This window comes from Nannospalax galili, unplaced genomic scaffold (assembly GCF_000622305.1).
Source record: "Nannospalax galili isolate Female #2095 unplaced genomic scaffold, S.galili_v1.0 scaffold1314, whole genome shotgun sequence".
NCBI classification, from domain to species: domain Eukaryota; kingdom Metazoa; phylum Chordata; class Mammalia; order Rodentia; family Spalacidae; genus Nannospalax; species Nannospalax galili.
This window is the reverse complement of record NW_008333976.1, coordinates 535,564-558,443: the sequence shown is the minus strand read 5'-3', so window position 1 is coordinate 558,443 and position 22,880 is coordinate 535,564. Positions and strand designations below refer to the sequence as shown.

Below are 22,880 nucleotides of genomic sequence, written 5' to 3'. Positions count from 1 at the left end.
GTTCAGCCCCTTATCTACTTCCTCTGTGAAGTAGAGGGTGTGTTCCTGTCCACCAGCCCAGGAAACACAACCCGCCCATCCACATTGCTACTTGGCCCTGTTGCTTTTGGACCCACAGTGAGGAAGACCGTCATGGGGCGGGCACATGTAAGGGAGCAACACGATTTACATCATGGCCATTGGAAAGCTAAGGGGAGAAGGAGGAGGGTAGAGGTCAGGGGCTTGTGTGAAGCTCTGGGTTCCATCCCCAGCACCAACCAAGAGAAAGGGAAGGAGAAGTGGCCGGAGTTCCAACATCCCCTTCAACAGCACACCCCTCGTGACCTCCCTTCCTGTCACTCTACCTCCCAAAGGTTGCACCATATCCCACGTGCTCCTGGGGCTGGTGTCAAAGCTATTAGCATATGGGCATGTGGGACAGCTGAACTGGGCACGGTAGCTCATGCCTATAATCCCAGAAGTCAGAAGGCTGAGGCAGGAGAGATTGTCATAAGCTCAAGGTCAGCCTGGGCTATATACGGAGTTCCAGAACAGTCAGATCTACAGTGTGAGACCATGTTTAAAAAAAAAAAAAAAAAAATGACAGACCAGAGGTGATGGCACACACCTTTGATCCCAGCACTCTGAAGGAAGAAGCAGGCAGAAGTTCCATGAGTTCAAAGCCAGCCTGGTCTGCACAGCAAGTTCTAAGCCAACCAGGGAAACACAGTAAGAGCCTATCTCAAAAGAATAAAATACAGAGCTAGAGACATGTAAGTAAAATACATATAAGAAAATAATATATATATATATATAACATATAAATAAAATAGAGAGCTGGACAGTTAAGAGCACTGGCTCCTCTTACAGAAGACCATGGTTCAGTTCCCAGCACCCACATGTCAGCTAACAACCATCTGTAACTCCAGTTCCAGGGGATCTGACACCCTCTTCTAGTCCCCATGGGGACTGTATGACACGGGTGCACTTACATACATGTAGGCAAAACACTCATACACATAAAATAAAAATTTCAAAAACCAAATAAAAAATTAAATAGAAATCCAAGATCCAAACTACCAGTGCTCAATAAATGCGCTTTAAAAATTTTTATTATTTTCATTTTATGTATAACGTAAGTACACCCATGTCATGGAGTTATGGTTGTTAGCTACTGTGTGGGTGCTGGGAACCAAACCCAGGTCCTCCAGAAGAGCAGCCAGTGCTCTTAACTGCTGAGTCACCCCTCCAGCCCCACAATAAATGCACTGTAATAAGTGGACATCTGGCAGAGTGCCCGAGAACTCCCATCTTGCACTCACATTTCACCTCTGACTTGTTCCAGTGTGATGGGGACCTTCCCAGCATGACCCCCTCTGGCCACACGGCATCTCAGGTACTCAGGTGAACCAGAATGCCCCAGACTGGGAGCTACAGACAACAGAACTTTATTTGCCCCGCCCCCCCAGTTTGAGAAGCCAAAGGCGTGCCAGCTCAGTGTGTCGCTGAGACTAGCGTCTCATGTCTCTACTTTCTTCCCCTTCTCATACGTAAGGATGTCAGTTCTATGTGCGCAGGCCTCAGCCTCCTTACATCCCCATGGGCAGCACATCCAAATAGTCCCATTGGAGATTATGGTTTCACTGTGGAATTTGGTGGGGGTGAGAGGACACATTCATCCATTCAGATGGGAGGCCATGTTCGAAACCTCAGTTTTCCTTAGACAGGAAAGCAGACCCTCCTGTCTAACATCAGGGGAGGCATGAAGGGGTGTGCAGGGCAGGGTGGGAGGACACAGCTTCTCTCGGTACACCCTATACTGGTCCCCTATAGGGACCCTTCCTTCCTCAACCCTCCAGGTGGCCAAGCTGACCACCTGGAGGTGGTCCCCAGGACTGCTGGCTTTAAGATGGGTTCAACTGGAGAGGCCTCGGAGGAGGTGGGAACAAGGGTCAAGGGTTTCTCCCCTTCTGCCTTGAAAGGTGTCCCCAGCAGCGGGTTCTGTCTCTTTGGTGACGTCAGCTCATGCTGGAGCAGCCATCTTGGTTGCAGCCCCCACAGCTGACCTCGGGCTCTGCACTCTGGTAAGAGGACTTCCTGATCTGGAGTGGGATCTCCCTGCACTCTCTTTACATGGTCCACCCAAATAAAGACCCTTCATCCACAAGAGTCCCTCTCAATGCACTGACTAGGGCTCCGGCAACCAGTTCCCAAGGTCCAAAACCATGAAAGGTGCTAAATGGAACAGTTTTCAGCAGGATCAGAGAGAGTCACTGTGACTCTCGGCTCCTGGGTAACATGGCTGTAAAGAACAGCAGCTGGCGTCTGGGGCCTTCTGCGGGAGACGCTCAGCTAGAAAGCTGTCCAGCGTGGCATGGTGGAGCTGTGTTTATGACATTCCCAGTCGTTTCCGTGCGTAGCTCAGTTACTGCTCTGTATCCCAAGGTAGAAATGGATTCCAAGAATTCTTCCACTTCCAGATCTAATTCCGTCTCCGGTGCACAATCCAGAACCATTAGACACAAGCATGTCCTGCAGCGCCTGGCACCACAAAAATATAGGCCATGGGGGGGATGTGAAGTGCATGGAGCCAGGAGCGGGTCTATGGGAAGCCATCCCTAGTGCCAGGGGGAACTGTAAACAAAGGGTAAGCCTGAGTCTAAAGAATGTTCCGTTGATCAAAACTACAAGCAGTGATGTATGTGATAGCTATAAACACCTCACGTGCTGCTGGCCCATGATGAAGAATCACACCCACCAGAACTACCCACCAACTCTACGATAATCTCCACTTTGGGTGTTGGGGAGATGACTCAGTGGACAAAGTGTTTGCTGTACAAACATGAGCACCTGAGTTCGGATCCCCAGCACCCATGTAAATAGTCCATTGCGATGGTGTATGCTTGTAATCCCAGCACTGGGGAGCTAGAAACAGAAGGATCCCTGGGGCCCACTAAACAGTCTAGCTTCACCAGTGAGCTCTAGGCCAGTGAGAGACCCTGTCTCAAAAAAGAAGGCAAAGCCCTGAAGGATAGCGCACACCTTTAATCCTAGCACTTAGGAGGCAGAGGCAGGTGGGTGGCTGTGAAATGGAGGCCAGCCTGGTCTACATAGTGAGTTTCAGGTAAGTTCGGGCTATGGGGAGACTGTGTCCCAAACAAACAAACAAGGCAGACAGTGACTGCAGAATGACACCTGTCATAGTTAGGTCAACTTGACACAAACCTAGACAAATACCTCAGTATTCTCAATTGAGGACTTCCTCGAAGACTGGCCTGTGGGCATGCTGTGGAGCTTTGTCCTGATTGCTGATTAATGTAGGAGGATCCAGGCCACTATGGGCAAGTGGTGTCACCCTGGGCAGGTGGGGCTGGGCTGCAGAGGAAAGGCAGCTGAGTGTGCTGGTTAGTGTGTGTCAATTTGACACACACTAGAGACACCGGGGAAGAGGAAATCTCAATTGAGGAGCTTCTTCCATCAGACTGGCCTGTGGCCATGTCTGTGGGACATTTTCTTGACTGCTGATTGATGGAGGAGGGTCCAGCCCACGGTGGGTGGTGCCACCCTAGGCAGGTGGTCCTGGGCTACAGCAAGCCAGGGAAAGCAGGCCAGTAAGCAGCGCTGCTCCGAGGTCTCCACTTCAGTTCCCGCCTCGCCTTCCCTCCATGATGGACTCTAGCCCCACACAGGCTGGATTTATCCCTGGTGGCACCCTTATTTCCTATTTGGCTTTTCAGTTCATCCATCATCTGTATTCAGAAACTTTTCACAGGGGCTGGGGAGGCAGCTCAGCTGGTAAAGCACTTGTCACACAAGCATGAGGACCTGAGTTTGGATCCCAAGAACCCAAGCAGAAAAATCAGACGTGAAGCACACACTTGTAATCCCAGTGCCAGAGAGACAGAAACAGGTGGCTCCCTGGGGCTCACTGGCCAGGCAGTCTAGATTAATTGGTTAAGCCCTGGGTCGATGAGAGACTCTGTCTCAAAAAACAAGGTGTGGGTTGGAGAGATGGCTCGGTGCTTAAGAGCACGGACCATTACTGCAGAGGACCTGAGTTTGCCTCTCAGTACCCACATCAGACAGCTCACAACCACCTCTAACTCCAGCTCCATGGCATCTGATGCCTCTGACTTCCCCCGGCACCAACATACCCACACCCAGACACACACAGATATGTATATCTAAAAACAATAATAAAAAATTAATCTTTTTAAAAAACAAGGTGGCTAGCAACTAAGGAAAAACATCTGAAATTAACTTCTGGCCTCTGCATCTACATGTACAGACACATACACACACACACACACACACACACACACACACACACACACACACTCTCCCCACATAAATACTCAAAATCCCATCGATGTACAGACACATACACACACACACACACACACACACACACACACACACACACACACACTCCCTACAGTTAAATTCAAAATCCCCACTTGAAAAGTACACTCTCAAAAACAATGCATGTGTACACATGAGAACTACAAGCTAATTGACAAGGAACCATTGGGATGGGCAGTGGACACGGGAAAGTCCTGGATGTTGAGGAGAGTGACTGGTGACCAGATACTAGTGTCCACCCCAGGGAAGAGTCATGGAGGCTGTCCCTGGATGTGGGGACCTGGACTGGCCTTCAACCCTTTTGCTAGTGGACATCCAGGTCACCAAAAAGGGTATGCGTTTGTGATGGTTAATCTTCACTGTCAAATTGACTGGAATTGGAATCACCTAGGAGACACACCTGTGCATGTGTCTATGATGACATGTGAAGAGATGTTTAGCTGGGGGAAGACCCACCCTGAATGTGGGTGGTACCAACTCATGGGATGGGGTCCTGGGTTGAATGAAAGAGAGAAAGTGAGCTGAGCAGCAGCGTGCAACTCACTGCCTCGTGAAATGTGCATGCAGTGTGACACGACAGCTAAAAATCATTCAGTTCCAGTAACTTCTAATAGCTCCAGTACCAGGATACCCAACGCCCTTTTCTGGCCTCCCCAGGCATTGCATGTATGGGTACACTTATGATACATGCAGGCAAAACACTCAATACACATAAAATAAGAATAAATAAAAATAAAAAAGAAAGCAAACGCCAGTGCCCAGAGTGGTGGCACACACCTGTGATCACAGCACTCGGAGTTCAAGACCAGTCTCAGCTACAGAGTGAGTTTGGGGCCAGCCTGGCCTACATGAGACTCTATCTCAGACAAACAAAACAAAAACTAAACAAGCAGAAAGAAGGAAGAGAAGGAGCGGACAACGAGGAGGAGGACTAGCAGACTCCAGAGTCTGGCATGGGGTTCCACACTGTGATCCCAGTACTCAGAAGGCCAAGGCAGGAGGATCGACTGAAGCAATATTCAAGCAGTCCCTGTCCACAGCTAGAAAAAGAGTCCTGTAAATGGTCAGCTCAGCTCCGCACCCTTCAAGGGTCATACACGGTCATGGAAGAGGGTCGGTGTGAGTGGACCCTTAGGAGAGCTGGTGAGAGGTCGGGTCAACTACGGGACTTCTCTGAAGAGCTATTCAAGTCATGGCTCTAAACCACATCTGCTATCTGATTGCCAGGAAAAGGAACAGGACATATTATTTCTACTGAGAATGCGCAACTCTGAAAGCGCGCTCTACCCCTCTGACAGGTAAATGATACAATTTCCACCTGTAGGAACAAGCACAGAAATCAACACGAAAGAGAACGTTGTAGCCCATGTGGTTCTGAAGGTTTCCCATTCAATTTCCTGTTTGCATTGTTTGGCAAAGTCCATTGCACAAAATCAATGACAGCCAACAATACAACAACCAAACAAAACAAGGGACAGTGCATTTCAGAAAGCACTTCCAGAAAAATAATGTCAAGGTCCAGCAGTCAGCACTGACCCCGCCACCAGGAAGCTCTGCTCTCCAGATGACTCACCCGCATAGCTGAGGTTTGCCACACCTTGGAAGCCAGGAGGCAGTGTGATGCCAATACTGGCAAGAAGTCACCACCCCTCCTCCCAGTCCCTGGTGCTGGGTGCTGTGTGCACTTGACTGTTCTGCCTGGTGCCTTACAGTGTCCACAGGACCCAGTTCCCTTCAGCCATAATGTTGCCCACCTACCCACCCACTCAACCCTTGTGTCTACAGAGCCAAAGATCTAGAATTATCAGTGAGTTTTACAAATGATTCCCCAGACCCCTCGGTATTGAGCGGTCAAGTCCCCCGCATGACCAGGGTTGGATGTAACCCACTTCCAAGTGGCTTGGGTTACAGCAGTCTTTTCCCCTACTGGGATCTGATCCTCTCAGAAACAGGAGGCGTCATTTACTGGAGAGCTGTGAAAGGAGGCCCCAGGATGCGGATCTCATTGATCTCAGTACAAGGCCTGGGCAGCCTGCCAGCTCACCCAAGCCCAGCCCTTCCTGGTAACCATGCTCACCTGAAGCCCAGCTCAAACCTGGGCACTGTCACCGCTACTCCTGAGTCAGCCACTGCCCCAACGTGCCTGGTCTGTTGCGGGCCAGGAGCCTGGGCACAGCACTAGGGGGCTTCTGCTGTTGTAGTCAATCTCTAGCTCCAAGCACAGTGCTGTGCGTGGCGGGGGGCACATGACACATACCAGAGAGAGTCCCAGCATGGCCTCCATATCACCCCACGACCTGGGACAAGTGAGGAAGAGAGAATACAGCCCACTCTGGTATACTATGGCCATTTCTGCTGGACAGAAGTCTGGCACTCCTGCCTGCTCCTCTCTTCTAAACCTCAAGCCTGGGTCAGGTCCCAAGCTCCGGAGGCCCTCCTCACCCCTTATAGCAGCACTCCAAGGGACACTGCAGTTCTGAAGATGATGGTGACTTGGGTCCCTGCCAGGGAAGGCCTAAGTCCAAGGGCCACCCTGCGACCTGAAGTCAGGATCGACTTTCACCACCTGTGCTGCTCCTGTTTCCTGTCTCTGGGTCTCCAGGCTGCCAACAGTCAGGCTTCAGAGAACCAGGTCAGATCAGGCCCGGAACAAAGCTCAGTTGTTACAGAGCTCCGAGAGGCCACTGACAAGCAAGGCTCCTGGGGCCGACACCTATTCTGTGGGGAGCAGCTTAGTGTCCCCTTCACACTGGCTGCAACTGGACCCGGGCTCAGGGCAGGGTTGGGAAGATAAGGTCAAGAAACAAGGCTGGGATCAGAATGCCCCTCAAGCCTTGGGCCCGTCAGTGCTGCTGCCTCGAGCCATCAGCGTGTGGTTCCTAAAGAACCCAGCAGACCCTTCTGGAATAACTGACTGCATGCACAGAGAATTCAAAGAGGCCAGAAACTGTGGGGAGACAGGGCCCCTCATAGCTCAGTGGGGCTGCTCTGGCAAGGCCAACTAGGGCTAGGCCTCCTGCCAAAGTTTCTTAGTCCAAGGCACTGCTGTCCCATCAGAGGAGGCACAGAGGTCACCAGTCCACCTGCCACAGTCAACTTTGCTGCCACCACTGACTCTGCGTACCCCGCAGGTCTCGCTGCCACAGGACCCTTGTGCTTCACAGGATGGTGGCTCCCCACCAGGCCCTATACCCACCAAGGCAGATTTCTGGATCACATGACCCTATCGCCATTGGGATTCTGGTCGAGGTCTCTCTAGGAACCCCTCAGCATAGCGGGCTGTAACTGCGTGTATTTTGTACGAGTCTCAGGGGGCTTCACCAGGCACTGCCACTGCTGAATTGCCCCATAAATCCCCTGCAGCTACCAGAGCTGGAATGTTTCCAAGGTAACAGGCCCAACAAACAAGTCTAGGAACCCAGCAAGAGTCACCTCCTTCCCCACCTAATTGTTCACACCCCTCAGGCCTGGACCCTCTCTCTGGAGCCCCCTACCACCACATCCTCCAGGCGGGAGATCCTCTCAGGATCTATCCCAGGGCCTGGCTCTGTGCTGGTCTGTGCTAGATCTTCCTTATCAAGAACATCTTTAACAAAGCCCACGCAACACTGCCCACAGACAAACATGTGGAAACTGAGTCCCACCCCCAGGTCCCATTCACTCAGGACCTTGAGTGGCCTGGGATGGGAGGACAATCTGAGGAGGGCAGCTGAGTGCTCAGATGGGGCAGGGAGTGCTCATGGGTCCTCTAGAGACACCCAGCTGGGCCCTTTATGCACATGGGCAGCCCCCCATCTGACTAGATGTAGAGATAGCCTGCTGCTTCTAAGTGGCCTTCGTCCTCTCTGCGGGTCATGGAGGGGGAGAGGTTAGGTGGAAGGTAGGCTATTTCACACTCAGGTGTATTGCACTAGGCTCTCTGAACCTTCAGCAGAGTGTAGAAGAGCTGTGGAGCTTGGGCTTTGGGGTGAGTTGGGGAGCAGGGGCAGACAGGGTAGCCAGTCATTCATGCCTGAACTTGCCTTCCCATCTCCCTAACGGGCTGGGAAGGGCTGGCCCCTGGCTTGCGCTCAGTCAGCTCTCTCAGGACTAGGGGGCCTCGGGAGGTGACATGGGTGGGACACAGCCACAGACATCTTACATGTAAAGGCTTCTTTCTTTCCTGCCCAGGTCCTCCGAATGTACCAGAACAAACAAGCTTGAACTTGAGACAAGAGGTGGTCCAAGCATGCACTGAGCTGCAGAGGGGCCAGTGTAGAAAAGGAAGACTTGGGCCACCCATTCCCACACTCAACAACGTATGGGTAGCAGGCTCAGAAGTGACCTGGGAGGATGCATCCCTCACCCTTCCAAGGTGCCCCTAGAGTGCTGACCAGGGTGAAACCCTCATCCTGTGGACAGTCTAGGACTAAATCCCTGCCCAGCACAGAGTTGGCAAAGCTGGCCATCCCCTTCAAGAGTCTCCTGAAAGTCACAGGAATCCCAAGATAATTCCAATGTACACCCTGCCCCCCCATTCTGATTCACAGCCAAGTCCCCTGCCATTGTGTCTGTGGTTTTCCAAGAAGGCCAGGAGGATCATGGGGAAAGTTCTAAGAGGCACAGCATGTGTAAGAAGCCCTCAATTTAGAACCCCCAAAACAGACAGGAGCGACCTGCAGCTGGCTCCAGCACACAGGGGCCTCCAAACCTCCTGGCCTCCAAAGTAGGAGTGGCAAGGGGGGCTAGGGGAAGCTCCAGGGCCTCCTGGTCCCTCCTACCACCCAAAATAATGCGGAGGACAGCACCTAGCGAGTTAGAGCAGGCATTTCTGAACCTGTTCCTGTATGAACTCACGTAACCATCACAGCCGAGCACTGTCCCCATTTAACAAATGAGACACGTGAGATGAAGTGCTCAGTCCCCACAGCAGCCTAGGGCTTAATCCTCAGAGCCTAAGGGCTCAGGGCTGCACAGCCTTTAACCACTGGGCCACACTGCTATAGCTTACCATTGTTCTGCCCACTGGAATGACAGAAATGCATGCAGGAGAAAGCCAGAGGCTCTGCCAGGGCTGTCAGAGAGCCCCTCAAATGCCCTGATACCCTGGCAGCTCCCCTGGTATCACATTTGCCCCCTCTGGTCCTGGCTGTGGATGCTTACTACAGGAAGTACATTTGATGGACATGCATAAACCAGACCCTTCTCCCTCCCCTCCGCTCTTCAGAGGCCCGGGAATGCTCACACCAGATCTCCTGGCCACAGTGTGACAGCTACTCTATGTCCTTCAAGTTCATAAACAGGACCAGAAGGCAGAATCCCACTCAGTCCAAGGGGAAAAAACACAAATCTTCCTGGTTGCCCTTGGTTTCCAGACACCAGGGGAGAGTTCTCACATTTCTGTTACTTTCCTTAAGTTGTGGTTGATTAGGACCAGTCTGACTTTGGCAAGTGACCCCACTCAGAACACCACTGGCACCAGACCAGAAAGAGCCAGCACAGGGCCGAGCCCCTACAGCCCAACCCCATAGAAGTGCAGCAGAGTGACCCAGCACTCCTTGGCCCACTGCCAGTCAGGGAACAAACTGGAAATGGTCCAGGCCCTCCCTTCACCCATCCTCAAGGGGCCCCGCCCCTTTAGGTAAACATAAGGAAGGGGGGAGCTTGCTCTCACAGGGGCTGGCTCCTACTCTCCACATATGCTCTACGTCCACCTACCTATCACAAAAAGTTTCATCTTTTTACAAAAAAACCCCCAAAAATCTACCTGGTCGGCGCAAACATTGGTCTCCCTCCTCCCAATAAGCCCCAGGCTCAGAGACCCCCATCCAGAGAGGGGACTTTCTGGGGTTTGTGCAAGAGGGTCATGGAGAAAAAGGTCAAGCAACTATGAGCCAGGGCCCTTGGATACCCCAATGTCCAGACTCACCAGTGGGTCAGGAAGTGTGAGGCACCAGGGACTAAAGCTCACAGCCACTGACCATCCCCAGGCAGGCCAGAGAGCCTGGGAAAACGGGCACCCAGCTGCGATGCCCACAACCATCCGAAGCATCCAGAGCATGCTGGGGAGGGAGAGGGGCGCAGTGCCAAACCTGAGCATAAGCCACCTGGAAGCCCCCTCCTCCCCCACCACCATATCAACAGGCTAGTGCTTGGGGGGTGAGGGGAGGATGAGCAGCTGAGTTTGTAACTGAGAGTGAACCAGGAGTTTCTGAGCTACTGACCCAGAGGGCTACTTTTTAAGGGGAAGCTGAAAGGTCCTCTTTGAAAGGGGGTAATCTTTTTTACCCATTTTGGTTCCTGAATATGGAAAGTAGGAGGAAACAGATCATGGCCCCAAGGCAGTGGGATGGCCCAAAGGACCCCTTCAACTCCCACTCAGTCCTAAGATTCTGAACTCAAATTAATTCACAGGTTCTTTGGCAGAAAGCTTCTAGTCCCCAAACAGATTAAAAACAAGAGAGGACTTGTGGGGTTAGTGGAAGAGGAGATAGATTATTTGAGAATTTAGGGGGACAAGGGCTCCCTCTGGGATCACAAAGGAAACCATAGAAAGAGTTGCAATCAAGACTGTCCAGTGACCTGCCCTGGTGGCCTCAGGTGGCCTGTCAAAGAGAACTGCCAAGTAGCAGAGAGATGCTTAGCAAGGATGGGTATTGAACGCCCTGGAGAGTCTCACTGGACCCACCCCCATTATACTCTAGTATGAGTGAGCTTAGCATACTAGAGGCTGATGGCACACTGAGACCCAAAAGCTAAGCCCAGCACTCCTGGGTGGCCTAGGTTGCAGACCCTCCAGTGCGCTACTACGGGAAAGACTAACAAGTTATCACTAGACACCCCTCACCCCCACCCAGCCCCACCCCACCAACCCAGACGCAGCCAGGCACTACGAGAGCAACCTGTAAGTCAAAAGTTCCAGCTATTAAGCGAGGATAGCCCCTCCAGGGCAGCCCCTCACACTCTTGAGTGAACCAGGCCTACGGGACAATGGCAGGGGACCCTCAGCCAAGGTCAGAAGAGGGACCAGCCGTGTAGAGGTCAGGGGGCTCCGGCACCCGGCCTCCTCCAGGCCCTGGCAGCCCCCTGTGTGCGCAGAGGGGAAAATCGAGCGCGTGGAAGGCAGGTCTCACGCGTGGAACGCCTCTCTGTCCCCATCTCCCGGTGGGGGCTGCGACAACTCAACCGGGCGCCCCAAGTCCATCCTGAGGACACATGGCGCCCGCAGGGTCTGGGCCGTGGGAACCCGCTTAGCTCCCGGAGGCCTCGCCCACGCCGGCCACCAACGGCAGGTGAGAAGCGCTGCTCCCTCCCCACGCCAGGGCGCGACGCTCACCTGAATATGACTTCTTCATACTGCCGCCGTGGCCGTGGCTCCCAGGAAAAGTGTGGCTGCGAGGCCGCGGGGCGCAGGCTCCCGGGTCGCTAATCCGCCGCCAGCCGTGGGCGGGAGGAGGGCGGAGAGACCAGCGCCCGCCCCCGCGAGGTGCGCGCCCCGCCCCGGCCTCCCGCTGCACCTGGTGGAGCACCGGGCGTCTCCACGGCTCCGGAGGGGACCGCCCACCCCGCAGCCCCCAGGGTCCGCGGACCCGACTGCGCGCCATGCGCCACCCAACTTTCCCCGCGGGGCGAGGCCAGGTGGGAACCACAGGAAGAAGCGTCCCGGGGCGGGTACCACCGATGGTACCGCGTCTGTCCCGCATTGTGCGGGTCATCAGAAGGACAGACCCCGATGGCTGCCCTGACGAGCCGGGTCCTCAGCGTGCGCCTCTGCAAGTTGGCCACGTTGGCCTGGTCGCCATTCCCAGCACATCTGACATTCGCAAAGTGTCCACTCCGTGCCGGGCACTCAATGCAGAGGGGCGCCTGAGTCTTTACAGTTTAAAACCCTGGCAATTCCTGCTGCTAGGTGCTAGGTGTAGCCCTAGCTGGCCTAGAACTCATTATGTAGACCAGGCTGGCCTTGGTATCACAGAGATACACCTGCTTCTGCCTCCCAAGCGCTGGGATTAAAGGCCTGCGCCACCACGCCTGGCTTTCCTTCGGATTATTAAAAACAGAGGCTGTCCTTGCAGAACCCCCAGCACCCACCTGGCAGCTAACAACCATCCATAACTCCAGTTCCAGGGTATCCAACACCCTTTTTTGACCTCCTCAGGCATTGCATGACATGGACGCACTTATACAGGCAATGCACTCATACACATAAAATAAAAATAAGTATAAAAAACTTTTTAAAAGATGCACTCCTGTAATCTCAGCACTTGGAAGGCTAAGGCAGGAAGATCACTGTGAGTTTAATGCCACTCTGGGCTATAATAGTGAGTTCCAGGCCAACTGGGGTTACAGGGAGCCCTGTCTTAAAAAAAACAAAAATCATAACAAAAAAGGCAAGCTTGGGGGCTGGAGAGATGGCTCAGCGATTAAGAGCACTGACTGCTCTTGCAGAGGACCCAGGTTCAATTCCCAGCACCCACATGGTGGCTACCAACCATCCTTAACTCCAGTTCCAGGAGAATCCGAAGCCCTCTTCTGACCTCCACAGCACTGCACGACACAGGTGCACTCACATACATGCAGGCAATATACGCCACATAAAATAAAAAAAAAATTTTTTTTTAAAAGGCGAGCTTGGTGGTGCATGCCTTTGAGCCCAGCACTCAGGAGGTAGAGGCAAGTGGACCTCAGTAAGAGAGACCAGCCTGCTCTAACATAGTGAGTTCAAGACCAACCAGAACTACATAGTAAGACCCTGTCTCAAGAAAACTAACCCTGCCCCTCCAAAGAAAGAGGCTGGAGAGTTGGCTCAGCAGTTAAGAGCACTTGCCGCTCTTGAGGACCAGAGTTCATTGGATTCCCAGCACCCACGTCAGGTGGCTCACTACTGCCTGTAACTCCTGCTCCAGGGAATCCAGCTCCTTCTTCTGGTCCCCCCCCCCCCAAGCACCAGGACACACATAAGCACATACACTCAGATGCATATACACTGATGCACACAGACACACATATAAATAAAATAGCTGGACCCTGTTCACAAGTTGGAGCCCATACCTGGCATTGAAGTCCATCTGAGAACCTGTAGCTAGACAGGTCACAGGCCATAGGGGAGAACATTCTGCTATTATTCCACCAAATGGACATAGTAGTAAGTCAACTCCTAATGACTTACTGTTATACCCATAGATAAGTGTATCTTTCTTTTGTTTTTTTCTTTTTCTTTTTCTTTTTTTTGAGACAAGGTCTCCCTGTAGCCCCAGCTGTCCTGGAACTCACTATGTAGACCAGGCTGGCCTCGAACTCACAGAGATCCACCTGCCTCTGCCTCCCGAGTGCTGGGATTAAAGGCCTGTGCCACCACGCCGGGCCATAAGTGTATCTTTCAACTCTTACCAGAGAACCTTCTTGCAGCAGGTGGCCAGTAACACAGAGACCCACAATTGGTCAACATGCAGAGAATAAGAGACTGCAGAGTGCTTGGGCCTGGATAGGACACCTATATCAAACCCTTGTCTTCCAAGGCTCAGAGACCATTGTAGATGAGCGGGCAGAAAGACTATAAAGAGCCAGAAGTGGTATGTGACCACAGGGAAACTGTTTTCCAGACAGCAGGATAGTTACTCTCATGAATTCACAGCGGATGTGACAGCGGATTCACGTAGGTGCACAAGACCTACGTGAGCTCAAGTAAGACAAATTTCCCGCATAGAAGCGAGGAGGCGGGTAGGAAGTCCCAGTCCTAGCTGAGGAACTATTGGCAACTGATAGCTGCTGGGAGAGGGAGAGTCAGTTTTCTTTAAGGCTCTGACACTGGGTGAGTAGACCAGGCTGCAGGAAATGGATCCACGTGGAGGGGCATTTGGGGACACAAATTAGACTCCATAGCCCTTAAAAAAAATAATAGAGGACACAAAATTGGACGAGTAGGTAATAAGGCGGGGGGTGCAGGTAGGAAGGGAGGCTGAATAGGCTTAAAATACATTGCGCGAAATTCTCAAATATTCAATAAAAATATTTTTTAAAAATAGGGGCTGGAGAGATGGCTCTGCAGTTGAGAACACTGGCTGTTCTTGCAGAAGACCTAGGCCCAAATCCCAGCACCCACATGGCAGCTAACAATCATCCATAACTCCAGTTCCAGGGGATCCAATGCCCTCTTCTGACCTCTGTGGGCATTGCACAATATAGGTGCACTTACACACATGCAGGCAAAACACTCATACACATAAAATACAATAAATTTTTTAAAATTAAGAATAAATTTTTGCCGGGCGTGGTGGTGCACACCTTTAATCCCAGCACTTGGGAGGCAGAGACAGGCAGATCTCAAGTGAGTTCAAGGCCAGCCTGGTCTACATAGTAAGTTCCAGGACAGCTGGGGCTACAGGGAGACCCTGTCTCAAAAAAAAGGAATAAACAATTTTTTAAAGAGGATCTGCAGCCCAGTGTGGTGGCACAGGCCTGTAGTCCTAGCACTTGGGAAGCAGAGGCAGGCTGATCTCTGTGAGTTCAAGGCCAGCCTGGTCTACATAGTGAGTTCCAGGAAAGCTGGGGCTAAAGGGAGACCCTGCTTCAAAAAAACCAAAAAAAAAAAAAAAAAAGAGGATCTGTAGGTAAAGTCACTTGCCACCAAGCTGTGGCTCATGCACCCACCCCCAACACATACATACACGCGCACACACATAAATAAATATTTAAGATCTAATTAAAAAAAAAAAACCAAAAAGGAAAAGAAAAAAGAAACATTGTTCCATAATAAAACGTTTTGTTTTGAACATGCAGAGCAGAAAGTGATTAATTCTCTCTTGAGGGTGTTGAAAGCGTTCTATTGAGGTTGTGCCAAAGAAAGGCAAACAAGGCTTGGGAAAAGGAGCGGGAATGTGCCAGGTAGCCAAGGTGATGGGAGGAGCCGGTTCCGGGCAGTGGGAAGGGCATGCCTGGGGCGCCGGCCTGCACCGCAAGGGGCTGGCGTTAGGGAGAGAATGCGCTGCCATCCGGAGGGCGCACGGAAGTCCATACCGATCAGGCTGCCTAGGGCGCACCATCCTGAAAAGCCGGCAGAACCGTGACACCGGCCTCCAAATCCCCTTCCCCTCTCCCTCTTTAGAGAACCCAAGTATTGTCACTTCATGAGTGTGGGAAACTTGTCTGCAGAGAGCCGAGAGTGAGCACAGCTGCGTGTTGGCCCCACCTGCTCCCCTTGGCGGGGTAGAGCCCTCCCCATCCCAGGTACAGACCGCCTGCTTCCGCGGCGCCGGCTCCCTTCCACATCTGGGGGCCTGAGGTTCCGGAAGCTGAAGAGAGGAGCGGCAGGGGAGGGGCACAGTCACAGGCTCCAGTCTCCTGAGCTGTGAATGCCTGTGCCAGGATCCTGAGACCGCCTGCCACACCTATGCCGCCAATCACCACTTGTGCCAACACCTGCAGATTTCCGCTCAGGTCCAGCAAAAACGCTTAGGCTCTGTCCTGGTGTGGCCAAAAAGGGCTTGGATGCAGCTTGTGGAAGAGGTGGGGGGTGGAGGAATGAGGTAGAGGGGAAGGAGGAGGAAGAGAGGGAGGAGGAGGAGGAGAGGGAGGAAGGGGGAAGAGGGAAGTTGGGGAGAGGGAAGGGAGAGGAGGAGGAAATTTGAAATTTTTTTCATGGATAACTCTTTAAAATGTGTGCCCTCTTCCCCAAATTCCTCAGTGGAATGCCCCTAACGTTAGGCTTACCCATGGCTCAAGGTCATCATGAATGGTATTTGGCCCACAGACTTCTGTTACTCCTTCACCAAAGAGTCTACGTTGCCATCCACTTTTTAAAAACTGTCTTAAACACTCAGTTCTTCTGCCTACTAAGTGGTTCGTGGCTGGTCAGTTTCTCTAAGTCTCAGGTTTTTTTTTTTTTTTTCTTTAAATTTTATGTGTATGAGTGTATTGCCTGCATGTAGGAGGTGCACCCATGTCCTGCACTGCCCTTGGAGGTCAGAAGAGGCTGTCGAATTATCCTGGAACTGGAGTTATGGATGGTGTTACCCACCATGTGAGTGCTGGGAATTGAACCCAAGTCCTCTGCAAGAACAGCCAGTGCTCTTACTGCTGAGCCAACTCTCCCTCCCCCAAAGTCTAACTGCCATGTTCCCGTTAAAACCCAAAGCACATGGCATCGACTTTGAGAGCAATGGGTAGAATCTGATGGGCCTGGGGGAAGTCAAGATCTCCAGAAAGAAAATATACAGCCCTGGACACTGGCGGAAAGCTTAGCCACACTGTTGCCTGCAAAATCAGAGGCAACAGACCCTGCATGTAATGTGTGAAATCATACTGCTGAGGAGTTCTGCAGCAGAATGTGAAGGTGCCGCCTGCCTCTTTCTGCTTCTGGGAACATGGAAGAGAGACGAGGGAGAGAGATGATTCAGTCCTTCCAGTAAAATTAGGAGGAAATAAAGGGCTGGAATGGTCCTCTGAGCCAGTGGAGGGTGTTGACTTTTTGTTTGCTTGTTTTTGTTTAATTATGTGCCTCAGTCTTACTATTTAGAGACTGCTCTTAAACTTGAGACCCTCCCTCAGACTCTCAGGGGGCTGGGATTACAGGTATGCACCACCACCTTCAGCTAGCAAAGGAGTCTTAAAGAAAGACCTTTGAGACAAGGAAGTCTTTACTAAGACCTCAGAGGGTGGGAGAGATGACTCAGTGGTTAAGAGCACTTCCTGCTCTTGCAGAGAACCCAAATTCGGATCCCACCACCCACATCTGGTGGCTTACAACTACCTGTAATTACAATTTCAGCAGACGGATCTGCTGGGCGTGGTGGGGCATACCTGTAGTCCCAGCATTTGGGAGGCAGAGGCAGGTGGATCTCTGTGAGTTCAAGGCCAGCCTGGTCTACATAGTGAGTTCCAGGACAGCTGGGGCTACAAGGAGACCCTGCTTCAAAAAGATTAAAAAAAAAAAAAATTCAGGGGATCTAATGCCCTCTTCTGGTCTTTACAGGCACTGCACTCATATTCAGACACATATATACATACATATGTACATACATACATACATACATAAACTTTTTTTAACCTTAAAAATAAAACAAGCTGGGGTTTCAGGCATGGTGGCACGTGCCTTTAATCCCAGCATTCAGGAGGCAGAGGCAGATCTCTGTGAGTTCAAGGCCAGCCTGGTCTGCATGGTGAGTTTCAGGCCAACTGGGGCTAGATGAGAAAGAAAGAGGGAAAACAAGCAAGCAAGCTGGGCTTGGTGGCTCATGCCTGTAATCCCAGTACTTGGCATCAACTTTGAGACTAGTGGGCAGATCTGATCAGGAAGGTCAGGAATCAGAGGTATCTTGGGTTACATGAGATTTCCTCTCAAAAAAACCAAACAAACAAAAAATTGAAGACGAAAAAAAAAATCTTCAGGGTGCCTCATAAACCCTACAGATGGTCACAGCATTACTGTGGAGCCACACAGCACAGTTTATAGGTCTTGGGACGTTCCCAGGGTCCTCTCCGTAGTAGCTTTCTGGAGGCCAAGGTGGTAAAGGACTTCTCTCAGAAAGGTTTTGTGAGGTCAAGTGGAAGAAGCAATCTGGGGGCTGGGGGAGGGAGATGGGGATAGGGACAGTCACACTCTTCTAGATGGACCCACAATGGTGGGTGCATGTCACTGCATGTTGTTCAAAACCCAGCAAATGTAAAGCACCAGGAGGGGGCCCAGGGTGGATTATTGGCCCTGCCTGACAACAGTGTACTGACAACACTAACTCATCTCGTGCAGCCAGAGAACCACACTAATGCAAGATGGTTGTGAGGACACAAACTGGGGCATGAAGGGACTACTGGGGAGTCTCTGTATGTTCGGTGTGGCTTTTCTGTAAACCTGAAACTGCTTCTAAATAAACGTTTTATTCGTTTTTTAAAAAGTTTTGTGGGTGGGATGTTTGTCTGGTGGGGTGGCTTTTCAGTACACTCTGGGAACGCCCACGTTTTGAGAGGAGTTGGGTCCTTGCCCTGTGTAGACTGGAGCCAGGATGCAGTGAAAGAGCTTTTCACCCTCAGGAGGAAGGAAGGAGGCTGCTCAGGGCCTGACAGCTGCTAGCTCAGTGTTCATAGAGGATGGAACTGTGACTCAAGAGGGGATCAAAGGGTGAGGAGGACCTACCCCGCAGGCTGGGGGAGCCCCTCCCACCCCAGGGCTTCTTCTTACCCTGGGCTCCATTTGCTCTACAGGGTGTGGATAAGTCTTTTGTGAAAGCAGATTTCCCCAAACCATCACAACGTGACCCACATACTCTGCTGCTGCCTTGAAACTTGGGTCCCTTTCCTTTGAGTCTGGGAGGGGTTTAGATGGAGTCAGCTGGCGAGGCAGGATGGACAATCTCTTTCCTTCTGATCCGTTTGGTATTTTGTGTGGCTCTAACCTGAGACTGGGCATTTTATAAGGAAAAGAAGGTTTTGTTTGGTTGATTGCTTAGCTGTTTGTGGGGTAACAATGCCTATGACTGGAAAAATCCAAATAGTAGGGCACCAGTGTTTGGTAAATTTCCTCAGCTGGTCTTGCTGGTTAGGAAGGGGTCACCCCACGCCATAATAATTAGGAGACAGGGGTCACCTGGCCCTTATCAAAACCTCCTGCTGTGGGGAGGCCCAATTCCAAGTTCTAGCCAGCAGTCCTGGCCTGTTGGAGCCGTCCCAGTCAGTCCAGGTTCCAGGGCTGTGGAGAAGAGCCTCAGCTGGTCCCCATCAGCCCCTCCAGGGTTGTCATGTGGTTCTGAGCCCTGCAGCCTCCACTCACCTTCTGCCCCCTCTCCCATGAATCTCTTCCTGGTCCATCTCGGCCTCAGGCTTGAAGGTTCCGCTTGGCCTTGAGGGCCACCCAGGGATGGTTCCCCTTGTGATGAGAGCTTACTGGCCTGCCCTCAGGCCTGCTTGGCTCAGCCTCTTTGCTGCTGACTCTGCTCTGACTCTGGCCATCCCAAGACCTTGAACCTGTCAGATGATTGAGGCTTTGCTGTGAGTGAAATTTACAGTAAAGGTGTGGCCACACACACTCTCGAAGGCACTGTGAGTATGCTTTCTGACAGTACCTTCCAGAACAGCAGTCTGAAAATATCAAGAACTTTAAAATGCCCCTGTGTGTTTGTCTCAGTAATTATTTTTTCAGTTGTTAATTCAAGGTTTCTTGAATATTTCCATGCATTACCCAATATGAGCCCTGGGGGTAGAGCGCTTTGGTAGGGAAGACAGGCAGAGGTCAAAGATCGGTTAAGACCAGCTGAGAGGCAGTGGTCAGCAAAATTAGGAAGGTACAGGAGGGTGGGTACCAAAGGGAACTAACCTAGTTCCCTGAGGCCTGACCACTCCCGCCAGGACAGAACCCCACATGCTGAGCTAGGATGAAACTGGAAAAACAGAGGACAGATTGCAGTCAGAGAACAGCCCGTGCAAAGACCTGTGGTAAGAGAGGCTAAGGAACAGGGATCAGGTTCCTTTATGGTTTGTTATCAGGATTTTGTTTTGTTTTGTTTTGTTTTAAGACAGTCCCCCTGTACCCCTGACTGCCCTGGAATTTATTATGTTGACCAGGCTGGCCTTGATCTCACAGAGATCTACCTAGCTCTGTCTCCAGAGTGCTGAGATCAAAGACATATACCAGCATTCAGCCCCCACCCCCTGGTTTCTTTTTACATAAAGAACTGGAGGAGGACCTAGGAGTCTGGAGCCCAGGATGTTGGAGAGATGTTGGAGAACTGGTCCTGGCAAACACTTAAAAAATTGTTTTTACATTTTATTTTTTACTATATTATGTGTGCGTGTGTGTGCATGTGTGCGTGTGTCTCACCTTCCACCTTGTGGGTCCAGGGAATCAAACTCAGGTCATCAGCAAGTGTCTACCTGGTAAGCCATGTCCCTGACCCTCACAGACATTTTAAAGAAGAGCAGAAGTCACAGGTTCTGAGAGAGGGAAGGTGAGGCTGCATGACCAGATGCACATTGTGGAAGTACAGTGTACCTGAACCTAGGTAAGAGCAAGAGGGACCACGGGCCTGTCAGAAGCCTCAGTCCCATCAGAACCTTCAGTGGGGAGGACCTTGATGTGGAGGAGAGCCTGGCATGGATCAAGGAGATAGAGATGTATTCCTGGGACTAAAATGGCCAGGTCCTAGGAATGGGCTGTGTCTGGAGACTGAGGGGAGAGGTGTCAGAGCTGGCAGGTGGCAGGTGGCGCTTGGGTATGACAGGCCAGGTCCTATGTGCTGTGTAAAGGAGGCCTTTGTGTATGCTAAGGTAGCTGTGGTGGGCATGGTGGGACAGTGGAAGTGGGTCTCACGAGGAAACAGCACACTATGAGTCACCAGGGGGAGAAGTGGCCCTGGACTGTGGGAGGCACAAGATCATCCAGAGTACTGTCCCAAAAGATGACTAGAAACCAAACCAAAGGGACCCCCAGGGCATGACACCAAACACAAGGAACAAGAATGTAGTCAGTCGGTGAAGAGGTCAGAGACAGTTCTCTTATTTGGGCAGTGAGGGTTCCAGGAATCATCCTGGAGCAGAGGCAGAGGGGGTGACCGTGTGACATCAGAATTATGGAATTACACTAAATGCCTCTGAAGTGTTCCTTTCAAAAGGAGAGATTTCTTTCCATTTGTGTGGGAGTGTATGTGCATGCACGTGTGTGTACTGCATCCGGAAGCCCAAGGTTGATGTCAGAAACCATCCCCCATCACTCTTCCACCTTATTTACCGAGTCAGGGTCTCTCACTCAAACCAGAGCTCGCCGATATGACTAGTCTTGTTAGCCAGCTTTCTCTGGGGATCCCCGGTCTCTGCCTCCCCAGGGTGGAAATACAGGTGGCCTGCCATGTTACCCAGCATCCTGTGGATCCATACTCCAGCCCTCACACTTGCATGGCAAGCGCTTTCGTCACCGAGCCATCTCTCCAGCCCCTCACATGGACAGATCTGTGCTTTGGTTATTTTCCCTCCATCTGTTATTTCTTTGTTGCTGCTTCTGGTTTCTTAAGACAGGGTCTTGCATCGCCTAAGATGGCCTTGAACCCGAGATCCACCTGCCTCAGCCTCTCAAGGGCTGGGATTTCAGGCATGACCCATCACACCTGGCTTTCGACTGCAGAACCTTTTTATCACAGGGCACCTGAAAAGTTGTGCAGGATCTTCTTTGGGGAACAGAGCAGGCAGGATCTGTTCCTGGTTAGTCTATGCTGTGTGGACTATTGGCTCCATTTTATGAAGCAACAGCTTTGACCTGAGTTACTTCCATTTCGAGTCTAACTGCCAAGAAAGAATGACTCTACATCTCCTTTACACAAGTAAACAACCACCATTGGCCAGGACGCCAGGAGGTGCAAACTGATTACTAACTTATGCTGATAAATAATGACACACCTGCAAATGTATCAGATCATATTGGAAACACAAGACAGTTTACCAATCACACCAGCTGGAACCCCCTTTACTGGGACCGTAAAAGAAGAGGCTGAAATCTGGCAGGACTGTTACCTGGTCACTTTTTATGAACCTTCCCCAGGAAATCACCATAGGGAAGGACTCTTGCCTCTGTCCCCAGGCTCCAGTTAGAGCACAGGGTCTCCCGCCCATGACACACAGCACACTTCAAACACTGCCCCCTGAAATGGCCTGTCCTCCCAACCCTGAATCTGACGTCTCTCTGTGCCTGTACAACTTGTGTCTGGTCCCTCACAGGCTTTTTTGTATCGCCTCTGACTTCAAGATGGCCCCCATCAACTCAGCCTCTTCCACTCTTTCTTAGCCATTTTGCAACATAATTATTATTGTGTGAAGTGTAATGTGTAACCTGGGAGTTAATATAGTAGTAACTAAGGTGGGAATAAAAGAGCCTGTGATTGCCAATGGCCGCCTATCAAGGTAAACTGGGACTATTTGGCAAATTGTAGCATTGAAACAAACCATGACAATTTGTTATTCAGTAAATTGCAACATTGTGGAAAGACACAAATGTGTTTCTGGCACAGCTGGCTCACATGTGGTCCCTTAGTGAGAAAGGGCAAGGGCATCCATCCTAATGACACCCTTGAAGCTGGCCAGACACCACCTGCAGCCTATAGATGAAACCTCCTCTAACTGTCCTGCTGCCTCTGACCCTGGTCAATTTTGGCTGGCTTTGCCTCTGTCCCTTCCCCCAAGAGGAGGGACCAGGGTGAACTGCTACTTGGGGGTATGAGGAAGGATATGGTCCAGCTTCCTTACTGACCCTTCCCTGGGGCCTCCTTGGAGGAGAAGTGGTGGGGGATGGGGCTGAGAAAAATCAGTGGAAAACCCCAACCCTCACAGCCTTCTTTTCTGTTGTTTATTTTGAGACAAGGTCTCTATAGCCAAATGTAGCCTGGAATTTACACTCACATCCATAGTGATCCTTCTACCACAGCCTCCTGAGTGCTGGAATTACAGGCATGAGCTTACACCTTCTCCAGGTTGTGTGTGTGTGTGTGTGTGTGCGCATGTACATTCACACATGTATAGAGGCCAAAGGTCGGCATCAGGTCTCTTCCTCAATCACTGCCTTTTTATTATTACTTTTTTTTTTTTTG

The 22,880-nt window shown here is 51.3% G+C and overlaps 1 protein-coding gene across 2 annotated transcripts in view; it reads right to left on the bottom strand.

Annotated features, from left to right (window-relative positions):
* Septin9 (septin 9) overlaps nucleotides 1-16,048 on the bottom strand; it is a 186,523-nt gene extending 170,475 nt beyond the window's left edge. The window contains exon 1 of one of the 2 annotated variants that reach the window (XM_029561525.1): nucleotides 16,030-16,048. In XM_029561525.1, the coding sequence (XP_029417385.1) occupies nucleotides 16,030-16,033 (4 nt within the window). In that variant the 5' untranslated portion in view covers nucleotides 16,034-16,048. Of the gene's footprint in view, nucleotides 1-11,656; nucleotides 11,691-16,029 lie in introns of those variants that run through there. The other variant, XM_017797120.2, reaches the window with a different exon arrangement.
* Nucleotides 16,049-22,880: the final 6,832 nt, after the last annotated feature.